This window comes from Zosterops lateralis (assembly GCF_965231275.1).
Source record: "Zosterops lateralis genome assembly, chromosome: 4".
In the NCBI taxonomy this organism is placed as follows: domain Eukaryota; kingdom Metazoa; phylum Chordata; class Aves; order Passeriformes; family Zosteropidae; genus Zosterops; species Zosterops lateralis.
In genome coordinates, this window is record NC_139765.1 from 32,835,941 (window position 1) to 32,850,913 (window position 14,973).

General features: G+C 32.0%; 1 protein-coding gene across 1 annotated transcript in view; it reads right to left on the bottom strand.

Moving 5' to 3' along the window:
- Positions 1 to 3,241: 3,241 nt before the first annotated feature.
- LRRIQ1 (leucine rich repeats and IQ motif containing 1) overlaps positions 3,242 to 14,973 on the bottom strand; it is a gene marked incomplete at both ends in the record, with an annotated part of 102,926 nt that continues 91,194 nt past the window's right edge. The window contains one exon of the mRNA XM_083859631.1: positions 3,242 to 3,381. Within this exon, the coding sequence (XP_083715757.1) occupies positions 3,242 to 3,381 (140 nt within the window). The remainder of the gene's footprint in view (positions 3,382 to 14,973) is intronic.

Consider the following 14,973-nt stretch of genomic DNA (forward strand, 5'->3'; position numbering starts at 1 on the left):
CATTCAGCAGGAAACATTTTCTCACAGACTTTTGTCATTCAGGTGTGGGTGACTAGCACCTCGTTAACATGCAGACTATGCCTTTTGGGGAGTTTTTTGGTTTTGGGTTTTTTTTCGGTTGCTGCAGGTGTTTTTCCTGATGCCCCGGTTGAAACAACAGCGGGTTTAAAGAACTACTGAGCACACTTCCAGGTAAGTTGCACAGGAAAAGACAGTCCAGAGTTCTGTTCAGGAGAGTTCGTAGAAAACTCTTCAATTTGCTTTGGTGAGTACACCCAGAAACGGTTTTATCACATAAATGCACCTTGCTGTTTTCTTCTTTGTTTCAAATGAATGCTTTTCTACATTCCTGAGTCTCAAACTTCATACATGCAACGGAGATTTTTTAAAAAGTGTTTATTCATACCAAGTCCTTCCTCCTTCATGTTAAAGGATCTTCAGGGAACAGAAAAGAGCGTCGAGGAGAGGATGCTAGCAAGCCTGGAAGAAGTCTGAAGCACTGCAAAGGCAGTAGCACATCCAGGAATGCAGTTTCAGGGTTCTGTGATATAAATTTTGCTGGATTGCCACTGACTCACAGCCACTCCAACATCAGAACAGATTAACAGAGAAACTTACTTTTAAGAATGTGTTCTCATCCTAAATGGGAATTATTGCATCAGGGGGTAGGTGTGGACGGGACAAAGAAAAGTGGGGGAAAACAAACAAACAAACAAAAACAAACAAACAAACAAACAAACCCACAAAAACCCCAACAAAACAACCCAACAAAATGAAAAAGAGCTAACTAAAATAAAATTCTCAAAAGACCCATAAAACTGCTTGCAGAGCAGGGCTTGAAAAATTAATGCCATAAACATTGACCACGCGTATCATCTGTGTTACCTCTGGCCTTATGTACCCTAAAATGTGACTATGAACACCAAGGCAGGTTGGTTGCTTCACCTTATCTCTGAATGCAACAAAAGTCTTTCTGCTAGTTTGAACAGAAGTTGCACCTTGCACATTTTTCTGTATTTGGTCAGACATACTGTACTTTGAACACTGAGATTCTGAGAAAAATGTGTTGGATACAATAAGACCTCATCTTATTACATATTATAATGTTATATAAAGAAAACAGGAACACGTTTTGGCATATTTTATACCTTAATTTACATTGGGTATATTACTTAACTTATGCACACTAAGCATATTATGAACTCAAAAAGACTTGTCAGAGAATATTGTCACTCCAATTTATAATTTAGTAAACTGTAAATTAAAAAGCTACCACTTATCTTTGCAAAATAAAAGGCCTTAAAAATGTTGCCAAACCATTTTATTTAGGCTGGAAGTATTTCTCATTCAGAAACACCCTGAAACCAAAGAGATTAGGTATAATTTTTATACATCGGATATTTTTTTCTATATAGATCTCCATCTATATATACAGATACATATGACACAATATAGAAAGAAGCATAAAATCTGAAATAGCCCTTATTTACAGCTTTGGTGATGTGCAGTATATTATGGATACTCTAGACAAATAGAGGGGATAATCTGCAAAAAGTGTGAAGCTATGAACCTCTTGATTTTGTATTTTGATTTCTAGTTAAAATACCTGTAACAGTGGCTATGCACACTGCCAGGTGTAGTGGCAGACATTTTGAAATAACAAAGTTTTTCCTACAAATTATAACCTTGATGTTAAAAGCAAAATCACAAAAGCTCCAGTATTTGTTGGTGACATTTAAGTCATTATATTGAAGATCCTGAAATCAAGATGAACACTAACTTTGTATATTTGGAAACTAACTAGATAAGATAAACATCTACTGACATTTTATACCCTGTTGACAACCACAGCATTTCTATAGTCAGGTTAAACAACCTGGCCATAATTCCCCAGACAGGTAAAGAAGCCTTTTCTCAAATAGGGTGCACTGACTTTTCAAAAGCAAAGTGATAATAAGAACAGGACAGTGGTTCAAACAAGCAAAAATTATTTACTGGAGGTTTTCCATGAGATCAGCCACCTCTTTATCTGAAAATGATATTCACAAAAAAGTATTCACAAAAAAGGAGATAAATGCTTTTAACTCATAGTTAGATATGCATTTAGCATGAAAACACTTTACAAAATATCATCACATATTAATTTAAGTACATTTTAAAAACAGCCACAATGCAAGAATTTATGTTCTCTACTGACTGAAGTTTCAAGGCCCATTACCCTTTCCACCTCTTTTTCCATCTACAGGGGGTTACGGCTCCACAAAAACAGACAAGGAAATACCAAAGACAGCCTTTTTAGATCCAATTAGCAACTTATACCCTCAAAGTGGAAAATATTAAAATAATGTTAGGCTTTGAAATCAAGGAACATTTTCTGTCCTGTGTGCTGATGGACAAAGCATTGACTAGAAGTAATGAGTTAGATACCCATGAACAGTTGAAAATGTATTTCTTTTTCTCTAGATTTCCTCAAACTACAAAACATTTACACATGAGTCTGAAGAAGCCTGTCAATGTGAAAAAATTAAGTTGGGTTAACAGTCATATAGATCTAATTTTACATTATCCCAGAACAAAATGAGAACCTTTTTTTTTTTAATCCTCTAGGAAACAGAAGTATTTGAAAGTACAAAACCATAACACATTGCTTTATCATATTATGACAATAATTTATGATGAAAGATCTAGAGGATTACCCATATTCCTAATAAAAGTGCATGCTCATCATTTGTGTACTGGTTCAGTAAAATAATGTAAACAGACTTCTCTACGAATGGCATTGCCAGCTGTTATAGCTCACAACACAGTTTGCTAGCATGTATTTTATTTTTTGAGAAAATGAGAATTCAGTGTTTCAATATGTGACATACATCACATGAACATGAACCCTTATTACATTTGGGCTTCTCATCCAGTTCTTATAAGCAAGCCTAAACTTAGTCACTGTACAACAAACCTTGTAGAGTTAGTCAGTTCTGCATTCTATAGCACAGGAACATACAGCAATTGAAAACACAAACTATGATAACTTACTGACAGGTATAAAATACTTCGACCAAAAAGTCCCACAAAACCCATACCACTGTAACCATGTATAATAAAATAAGTCAAAAGTAGTTAACTGAAACTGGTTTATTTGTAATAAATGAAAATCCAACAATTGATATTCAGAGGCTTAAAAATAAGCAGGCTTTTCATATGCTCTCCATGTTTGATTAAATCAACTACTTATCTCCAATATTCAGCTAATATTTTTAAGCTTTTGCCTTTTTTTGCCTGCTCCCCATCCTCCGCTTAGCTGCACTGCGTGGTTTCGAAATGATATCCGTTCTCTATGAGATGGACCCAAACATGATTTTTCTGGAGTAGAAATATCCTTTTCTAAACAACAAAACAGACATGAAATTAAAAACCAACCAACCAAAACTCTCTGAATTTCATTGTACCATATTCTTTTCAAGACAATAATATTTCTGCATTTAATTTGACAGCACACAATTTTTATAGTTATGTACGACTCACTGTTTAAAAGTAACATAAGTATTTTCACAAGGTAGAACTTTTAAAAAATAAACTCCTTATTCAAAAAGACAGTAAAATTACTAAACAAAATTATCGTATTTATAGAAGTGCTGTTATCTGTCCATTTTGAACTTAAGCACTTACTGAGATACTCAATGCTTTTGACACAGAAACTCATCCTTCAAGTGGATGAAGAACTAGTTCAGAAGATATATCTGATTAACAAGTTTTTGTGGTTATATTAGACCAAATAAAAGAGAGATTACTTTTGTTGAAAGCTCAGGAATACTTAAGCTCAGATGCTGGATGGTGCCACAGAAAAATTTAAGAACACATAGGAATATGTGAAACAATCACTTTCATTGTCATGCATACAGATGCTTGAGTAATTTAGACAATAGTTTCTAAAAAACTCTTCAGAAAATTATTTAAATAAAATAACCAGTAGGCATGACCAAAGATATAATATTTATTTACATAAATGATCACTTTACACCTCATAATATCTTTCTTTGACATCTGTAAGAAAGAAAACATCTGTGGAAGACAACCCCAAATTTGCAAGAGAATCACATGATGTTCACAATACAGCAGTTCATATATATATATATATATATATATATATAATTAACATGCTAGCTTATCAAATAATATTTTATGAACACTTTTTGCCACTTACCAGAAGAAAATATTATTACCTACATAGTTTCAGTATTTTTGATATTTTTTTAATTTTTATTACTTCTCAATAGAAAAATTAAATTTCTCACAATACATAGGGACAAAATAGTAGAACACCATTCCATGTACCAATATAAAAAACATAGATATAAATTTCAAAGAGCAAGAGTTTGTTTTCTCATGGATGGTTTCCTGTAACCAGCTAGATCTAAATGTCAGGAGGTTTTCCCAGCCTACAATTCCCTTTCCTATGAATTCTTAAATTATTGCAAATGTATCTTGCTAGAAATTCTCTCTTTTGGCAACCAAAAACTTTTAAGTATTTTTAACATTATCTCCATTCATCTTCTTATGGTTCTACAGATATAGTCAATGGTTTTTTTTCTTAAAATATACAATTTACTCTAGATGTATCTCCTAGATTTAAAATTCTGATATTTTGCCTTTATAGTATTCCCAGTTTTCCTCGCTTTTGGATTATTTTATTTAGCACCTCAAATGGTAGCAGATCTCTATAGTACAGAAAGGCTTTTGTTAAACAGCAAAGAAAATATTTAATCAAACAGTAAACTTTTCATTAATTATTTTGCCTGGGAACCATTAACAAATTGACTGAAGACTGAAACCCTCAAATTAGTAAATTAAGTGGTTAATTAGTGAAACTTCAAAATAAATCTAACATGGTAATAATATTTTTTAAATTGCATGCCTTTAATTTAAAGAAATATTTTATGAAATTGAAAACATTGTTAAACAAAAATAAAACTGGAATTTTTTGTTAAAATAAAAACAAAAAGGAGATAGCTATTGCATATTTAAAGTGGAAAACAGAACTGGGGCTAACATGCTTTTTCTGTGCACTCATCTTCAACATGGTATCCACAATATAGGTAAACAAGATGTACCAATTTTTTTTCTGTATTTTGCCAAAAATACATTTTATTACATTATTTTTAAAACAGAATAAAAACAGCTTATAGAAAGAGCCTATCAATAATGAATTTGAAAACTAGTCTAGTAGTTATAGAGTCAATATAGGAAGACAGTCAGGCAATCTAATCCCAACTGCCTGTTCTGGATTATTTCTGGACTAAGAACCTCACTTGTTTATGAACATATATGTACTGTGAAATAGTATTTTCACGATGGATTTCAGTAATCTGTACATGTAGGGTTTTTTCCTCTCCACTTGTAATTATATACAATGCATTGAAAGGAATATACTGTCCTTACATGAGTCCTTACATGAAATATATATTATTATTCCATTAATAAATCCCAAAGGCTTGCTACATGAAGGTTTAACAAATCAGAGGTTCTCCCAAAGTCTGACAGTCATGGGTCTCTCTTTTTTTTTCTTTTTTTTTTTTTTTTTTTTTTTTTTTTAATCCAGTCTCGTTAGACTTTGTAACATCTGCTTTAAACTTTATTATACAATTGTGACCTATAGACAAATAGAAGAATTGAAGCACAGACTAACTCTGTATTCTTTCTTTCCACCCTTTACATAGTTCTCAGCACTATTCAGCCAAAGAAAATAAATCCATTGTAGAGAATGATCAACTAATTTAGAATGAAGTATCTACAGAGAGGTTTGTTGTAAATCATTCCCTTTATATGACCCATCTTTCCATCTTTGAAATGGGCAGAATTATGTTTGCACTTCTGATAAAGCACTTTTGGTATCTACTAAATAGTACTAAGAGATGGGTATTATCATCAATGCTGCTGTTCAGTTATCAGTCTCACTGGAATGATGAAAGACAGAGTTGGTATGGAGAACCAACAGCCTGTTCCCTGAAGAAGAATTCTCAAGGACGGATAAATCACACCAGCATAGTGCAGTTTGCTCGCTCTAAGTGCTATTGCAACTGCTAGTGGCTTAAATATCATTTATGATTGAAAAATTGTGTCCTAAAGCAAAGAAACCTCATTTATAATGAAGGTATTAGTCAAATATGAAAAAGGGTTTTCCTGAAGTTCTTTCTCCTAGAGTTTAATGCAAAACCAAACAGAAAGATTAATGAAAAAATAAGAATAGAATCATAGATTCATGAAGGTTGGAATGGACCTCTGAGCTTATGGAGTGCAATCATTAACTCAGCACTGCCAAGTCCACCACTAAACCATGCCTCTAAGCATCACACCCACAGGTTTTATGAATATTTTCAGGGATGGTGATTCCACCACTTCTATGGTCAACCTGTTCTAATGCTTGACAACCTCTTCAGTGAAAAAAATTTTCCTAATATCTAATCCAATAATGATAATCCAATAATAAATGGAATGTACTGCAAATATAGGACTTACCTGATTGAGCATACATATGCTCACAAATTACTATGCTTAATTTTACTTCAAGTCTTTTGCTATTCCAGTGAAAATCTAGGTATGAGTATCTCACATGTGCTCAAGTAAGAGCAACTTTGCACTTAACTGTAAAGTAAGCATCTAGGTAGAATCTTGCAGGAAGTTTAAAAAAAAAAAAGCATATAAACCAAAAAAACTCAGTGACTTTGTTGTCAATACCTGTGTTTACAGATTTTCGGATTCTGATTTTCAAACAGGCAAATATTTTCCTTCAGAAATATTCAATAAAGACACCTCCATTAGGAAACGGATAGAATTTTGTCAAGATCAAGGAATGAGAGAAGACAAGAGTCTGGCAAGGGATGACAATGATATCTTGAATTAATAGACTGAACCTAGAAATGTTCCTTAAAAACATAGTCTTGTTAAAAAACCAAAAAAAATCCACAAACCAGAAAACAAACCCAACTTTCTGAAAACCCCCAAAACATATAAAAATGAATCCTCATTATATATTTTTAATTATATTTGGAGGTTTTTTTGAGGGACCTTATATATTTCTCTTACAGCATTACTAATGATGTGAACAGGTTTTATGGCACACTTAGATTTGCAGTATCGCCATTCTCCCCTAAACTGTAATGTGTCCTGCAAATGAATAGTTCACATACTAGCATACGAGTGAATGAAATTACTACCATCATAATTCTTAATTGGTAAAATAAAGATTACAGTTACAGTCATATTTTGCCATAAAGAGGCAAATATTTCATTAATACGCATACATACAGACACAGGTATCCACATGTGCATTTATGATTTAGGAATAATTGTAAGCATAATCACAATACTTTTATTTCATATTATGTTCTTTAACTGTATTTGTAGTGGGCCTTGCCCAAAGGCAACAACAGAAAGATTCACACCGTTTCAAGATACTATCGTTAGTATCTTTAATAAATAGAATTAAGCATGTACTAAATGTAAACTAACATGTTTACTAATCATAAATTAGAAAATGACATTTGGTTTACTATATACAATACCGATATTTTTGACAACAACAATTATTATTATTGCCATTACTTGTACTAAATTAAATAGAACCTGGCAAGTATATTAAGTATAATTTAACATGGTACATGGTTATTCTAATACCCACTGATGTGGGAACAAGTCTTAGCCAAGAAAAGCAATATAATTTCTCCTATACTAAAGCAGGCTTTGGAAGACAGGCTCTAACACTTATTTACTGTACATTCATTTACTTGTAACAACTTAATGTATGAAGCTCCAGTACAGTCTGAGAGACTTTCAGATGCCTGTATATATCAAAAAACTATTTTGAGTACGTGCTGAAAGCTTTTCTTGGGGTAATGTCACATGCTTCTATTTCTAAGCAGTCACTTTTTGGTTGTTTAATCTGTTTTCTGCTATCGATTTGTTCTGGTCTTTTTTTTGTTAAAGCCTGGGTCTTTTAACAAATGTCAGGGTTTACATATCCACTGTTTTGATAAGTAATGCAATATGTAAAATGCTTTGAATGAAATTCTTGGTGTCCAAGAAGAAAAGCTTTGTTAAAAAGGTTACGATAGAAATTTTGTGATGCATAGTAGACGTCATAGGACATTTATCGATCCACCTAACGTTATGTGTCTGGAGATATAATTTATTCCAAAGTCCTTACCATATTGTATTACTTAAAAGCAAATACAGCATAAGAAGGCATGGAGAAAAAAACCTCAACATTTTAATGAAAGTGACCAGAACAAATCCTTAGCAGCAAAGGATTTACATTAATTTAAGCTCTGAAAAGAAGGTAGGTTCAGCAGATCTGTGAAAAAGGTAAATGCTACAATACCAGAAAACTTAACAGTTAAAAAATGGTATTTATGGTTATCTTGAAGTTGGATTTTTTTAGTTGCATTGTTAGCATAAAAATGCTTATTTTGCAGCAATTTTACATTATATTTTTTTAATTTCTAAATTATATTTAAATAGCATTGAAAAGTCTAGGGATCAATTTATATGAAATACTGCACAATATGTAAAGATATATCTCCCTTTTCTATGGAGAATTGAAGAAATAATATACTCATGATTATTTTTTTTTAAGTAAATAGTGATTTTTTGTTTGTAAATAGTAAATTTGTAAATCTGCATGACCTCATGTTGGTAGGACTAGAGACTAGTTCTAAAATTTTACAGAAACAATGAACTTAAATTTCTTTGTTTATTGAACATTGATGCTCTTCTAACTAGATCATGCTGACAATTACATACTTGAATAACCTGAACTCTAAAATGTGACTCAGTCACATAGAGTTGAAAGAGAGAACCATCTATATGAATATATTATAAACATTTATTAAGTACCATTCCACACAGTTAAAATAAACATAATAAACCTAGTGCTCCAAATATGTTCCTGTAAAATACAACCCTTTTATAACTACAGAAAAGACTTTCAGCACCACTGCTCATTAAAGCTCAATATTTATTTTGTGTTTCAGCACTTTATCTATTTCCCCAATTCTGACCATTTAGGGTGAAATTGAGTGTCTGCCTGAAATTCTCCAAAACGTTGGTCACTTCTAAGAAAATATGTAAAAATATCTGTGTTGCCCTTTGCAGAGGAGACCCGAAATCTATCAAATAACAGAGCCTTCCTTTCAGGATATGTCCAATTTTGGATCAAGTATATACAAATAGAAGTTTTGCCATGGTCAGAGAAGGAACTCTTGATCTTTTGGGCTATATTCACTAAAATACCAGTCAGTATGGAAACATGCTTTACCATGATATTACATGGAGCTAAGCAAGGCTATTCCTAAAGATAGTGTTGAAGATCATGCTAAGTCAGGGAACTCAAAAGCCTGCTTGTTTCATGCTGTCTGTGGCAGATGGAGAATAGCTCTAAGAACCATGAAGAGGGTAAGAATCAAAACTCCTACAAGAAGACTGAGAAAAGAGGCAAAGGGCTGTAACTAAAATCCAAGAGACAAATGAGACTGACTCAGAATCAAGGTGAGAGAAACTAAAGCTAACTTGGTAAACAATGCCCTGCCACAGCTGGTACAAGAGACTAGTATGACTTGACAAAGTGACTGACACAGAGCAGGGAGAAAAACATGGGGAAGAAGAAAATTGTGAACTGGTAAAGGGGAATCATATAAGAATAAAGAAGATGGATTAGGGGACACTAGATGCTTTGTAATGCTCAGAATTAACATAATTAAAAGAAGTGAAAATACAGGTAATAATAAGAAAGAACACAAAGAATAAGTCAATTAAGAGACTGGACTCAAGATCTAAACCAGGTCACATTTGGAGGAGGTCTAAACTAGACGATGAATCTGAGGAATACTGTCAAGAATAATCTGGATTCAAAAAGAAACAGACACTGAGAAGAAAAAAGTAATCAGACCGGGATCTGTAGAAACAAACAGAAGACTTGATGGTGTATGAGAGAAAGAAGAGTGGATGGGAGAGGAAGCTTATGCTACAATAAGTTGAGGACAGAAACAAGAACCATTCATAGTAAAAGAAAGGATTACGGAACACAGGTGTGGAAAAAACAGCAATGAAAAAGAGACAAATTAGAAGAAAAAAAAACAAACAAGGAAAGAAAAAGTGCCTTGGGAAAGAAGATCTTTTAGATATATCTTTACCATCCACTGCGACAATCTGAAGTAGCTCAACATAAATTACTGGACCTTTCAGTGCACTGACTTGAGAAATATTTTTGAATGCACTTAGCAAACATTCCTCTCCAAAGGAAACACAAAAATGTTATTATTTACTGAAATCATAAGACAGAAATACTTATCGTTGGTCTAATGGTTCCATGGTTTTAAGTGGATATCTAACTGAACTATAAACCAATATCTTGAAATGGAATTTTTTTTTTGAAGCTGGTTTCTCTTCAACAAAAACCCACACTGAAGAACTCCCAAACCCTAGCAGAAGAGTATGAGGCTGTAAAATTAAGCACTTAAAATTTAGAATATGTCTCTGTGTATCTGTTCTTGAATTAGTTTCATAATTGGAAACACAGATGATGAAATTACATGAGATCATGTATCATTTTTTTTCTCCCTAGCCTGTTAAATTCAATGAAAGCAAGTTCTACATGCCTTTTAAACTCTGCATTTAGGTATTTTTTCTAATATGCAACTTCAAAGTGAATTAAGCAGCATCTTTCTGTAGTCTGTTCAAAAAGATTAGGTATATGTTGTTTGATAGTTAACCAATACATAGAAAAATATGTATGTATGAAAGAAATATGCACAAGAAACACTCAGTAAAATATGAGCAAATTCATAGAGAGCTTAAAAATGAGATGCTTATTACACAGAGAGAGTTTACAAATTCTAAATGAAAGACAGCAGTCCTTGAACTAGAATATATAGACAATACTTATGCTAAGAAGAAAGAAACAGGAAAGCAGGAATTTTTTAAAGTGAAGCTGTACCATACACTGCTTATAACAAAGTTGAAGGGTTTCTAACAGCTCTCATTATGAAGGAAAGGGAGGCAAAAAAAATCAAGGTGGGAGTTCTGTCAAAAGCAAAAGGAATTGAGTGATATTTAAAAAGAAAGGGAAATAAAAGTTACTGTGCTTTTTTCTGAGTTGGAAGACTTTTTACTGTAAGAAAAGCATATTTAATATATTTTCACCGTCTAGCAGAATATAAAGTTTGAATTTACTGAAGAACTAGAACTGATAAATTCTTTTTAGTGGAGATATACATGGGTCCATTTTTTTAACTTTTAAGGGTCCATTTAAGGGTTATAAAAGAATGACAAGGTTCAGGTTCTAATTTTTTTTTCCTGGAAAGCAGTTTTACTGATATCAGAGACTTCCTGAAAAGCTAGAATTCAGGGAGGAGAAGAATTAAGAATTCTGGGCAGCATTTTAAATTACAGTTAGAGGCACAGCTCCCATTGCATTTCACTTTCAAATTTTGGTCAGGAGACTGCAGTTCCCAAGGCAAATATAATGAAAATAAAGTCTAAATTTGCAGAGAAATAAAACCCACAAAATTGTGATGACAGTTAGACAATGTAAATATGCAGGAGACTTGTCTACATGTCCAACATTGATTGGCCAGAAACAGATTAGGATGATAGAAGGTAGTTGATTGTCATAGACTACTCACAAATTGGATATTAGGATATAAAAAACCCCACACTTTCTAGCTAGGTATAAAAAATGCTTAACTTCTAATTCTTGCAAAATATTTCTATGCCCATCTTGCAATTTAATGCTGAACTATAGTACTAATGTTCAGGAAAATTTTAAAATAAAACAAAACAAAACAAAAAACAACGAGAAATTCACACCATGTTTATGGAGCCAATAAAAATCATAAAGAATGCTCAGACCCCCCTGCCCCCCAATGAACCCCACCCAAAAATTCACCTCAAGAAATAGAAAAGAAAAAATAGTTACTAGAGAGCAAACAGCTATAACTAGGAAGGAATACTATATTCCTTCTAGAACATATGTTCTTAAATCATAACATACTGGCCATTATCAGAAGCAAAGTCCTAAATTAGACAGATAACTACTTACTCCAGCTGAACAATGGCTAGACTTTCTTAAGGTTATATATTTTTCCTAAACAGTTGGTCAATTTAATGAACAGTTAGTTTTTCCTTTGAACATGTAACAGGGAAGCAAATCAAATACTTTTAAGTAAACAAATGCTTTCCTTAAACTGAGATATACTATGCTAAAAGCATTCTTTTTATTACTTAATTAATTTAGCTTTGTCAAGGAACACAATTAAGTTAGTCTTGGCTTAATCTATCCCATCCAAATTTTTCAGAAAAAATAGGAAATTTGTGTTTCAAAAAAAACTTAAAACTGTTTAATCCAGGATTAAAAGAACCTGCCTTTGGAAAAAAAAAAAAAAAAAAAAAAAAAAAAAAGATCTATAGAGAGAACATAAAAGTTGGGAAGTTCACAAAAATATTTCTTAAAATCTTGACTTAGTCTTTCTAAAATCCTCAGTGAATTAGAAGTTAATTACTTTGAAGTGTTGTATGTCTTGCCTTAACAAAGCCATGATAATTCATACATTTCCCTATATATGTAAAACGTAATTTATTTCAGTATCACATGAATTCGAGAGGAGTTTTTTTCAGTAAATATATTTAAGAATCCATTATTTTGTATTTCTACTTAACTTTTTAGCCTGTAAGACCTAAATGATTTATTGGTACAATTTCTAAATTACAAGTTGTATATAAGGAACATGTATGATACTCCTAAATAACAGCTCTTGATTCCTAACAAAAACTGAATTCTGAGAAACAACCACAACTATGGATGTTGGAAAGTGAATTCGGTAACATTTTGTTAATTAAAGCTCGTCAAATCATTGAGGTTGAGATCTCTTGAAAAAATTGTACAAGAACTTGATTTAAGAATTTATTGAAATGATTGCACTTCTATGGTCACAGCATCTTCATAATAATCGGTAATACAACTGCAGGTTAACTCAAAGAGAACATACCTATTAAATCACTGAAACAGTTCCTAGGTATCTTCATTTAATATTTCAGAAGGCAAAACCAAGAAAGACTATAAACAAGAAAGCATTTTATAACAAATACATTCCCAGTAAAGGCAAATTTATAATGCTTTCAGATTACGGATCAGATCATGGGGCTAATGACCTATTCTGATTATTGAAAAGCAACAGTCTGTGCCAAACAGAAATAATGTAATAAACAGGTTTCTATACGCATATGGAATGTGCAATGGTGACAGTAATGTTTGGTTTTTTATATATCATAAGTGATACAACTGAATGTATCATCACTGTTTAATTTCCTAAATCCATGATGATAAAATTTATATAGACACATATGAAGAAATATATTTTAAAAGACACAAGACCTGGGCTTTTTTCCTTAATTCCTGGACTACTAAGAATGAATATGAAGGTATGGTGTAGTAGATGTGTATTTTTTGAAAGTATACCTGTATTAGCAGACATTGTAAACTCTCTCTCTCTACCCCCACCCCTCACATTTATGACACTCTGCCAGTTGGTTGCTCTTTCTTGCTCTTTTCCTACTCTCTCCTTCTTGAAGATATAATGCAATGACACTTTTTTCTTTTCCAAAATCCACACAGGCGAGTTTTACATGTCGAAAGAGTTCATATTAATTTATTTTTGGATAGAGTTACCATATAGGTTACAGCCTAAACCAGTTATACACTAATATGAATGCAGTGTATACTATTTAACTCAATTATTCAAGTTATGGACACATTCTATTTTGGATATATGAATATAATGATAATTTTGTCATTGACATCAGTAGTTTGCAGGATCTTATCAGTCAGGAATCTCATCTCATTTAAACAGTGTGGCTTCATCACTAGCCAACAGAGAAAACCAAGAGAACTAAGGACACAATTCATTCTTTTTTAAGATGGCAGGCACAAAGACAGAATTATGTTCTTTCTCCACTGGTACAATTAACTTAGGCTATGATGATAAATTTTATGTAATCTAATTTTAGGAATGTAAATCAAATGAATAAGCACAAACATATTGAGTCACTATTATTTTTTGCTTGTGGTGAAGTAATGTAAATAATTCTTTTTTCCAAAGCCTTTACAAAATATGTCAGAAAAATAAAGATTTCAAGTACTTTTACAAATTTTTCTTGAATTTTAATTTTTTAATTGAAAGTGGAAATTCAGCATATATGAAAACATAATCAAAAAGTAAATCCAGCAATTTATATATATATAAATTATATTAAATACCTGATTCCTATTTTGACAACATTTCAAGAAACTTCACTACTTAAAAAGTTTTAGGAATTTCGAGAATTTTGCCAAAATTATTTAATACAGCTTATATTTTCTGTATTGTGCTTTTGGGGAATTTATGTTTTTATTTATTTGAAAAAAAATAATTGTACCTAAATAGAAAAATATAGTATGTCATATCAGAAATATATTAACATTTCTTCAGTTTTATTACACAAAATAAAACATGAAACTTAAACTTCTGTAATTTTATGACATTCAAGATTTTTTTTCTATATATAGATTCTTTTGTTACCTTCTATGGTTTTAGAGTGGTAAAAATATATGGCTTTAAAAGGATCCTCTACTACTTAGCTATATTAAGTTCAGTGGGATCATATACTGCAGCATAACTGGTAATTAACATGACAGAAATCTGTGCCTTGATTTGTGATATGTGTTCAGGTGCTCAGGTAACAAAACATGCATTTTTCAAAGCTCTTTTGGAAAAAAAAAAAGTAAGAGGAAGATTAAAAAAAAATCTTTTTCATAGTTTAGGAAAAAGAAATCTTCTCAAGACTCAGACATGAGAAGACCTACAATACATCACAGGGAACTTCCCATTAAAATCACAAGAGGAAAGTCTATTGATACAAAGTTTTTAAACAGACCTGTAGTAAATG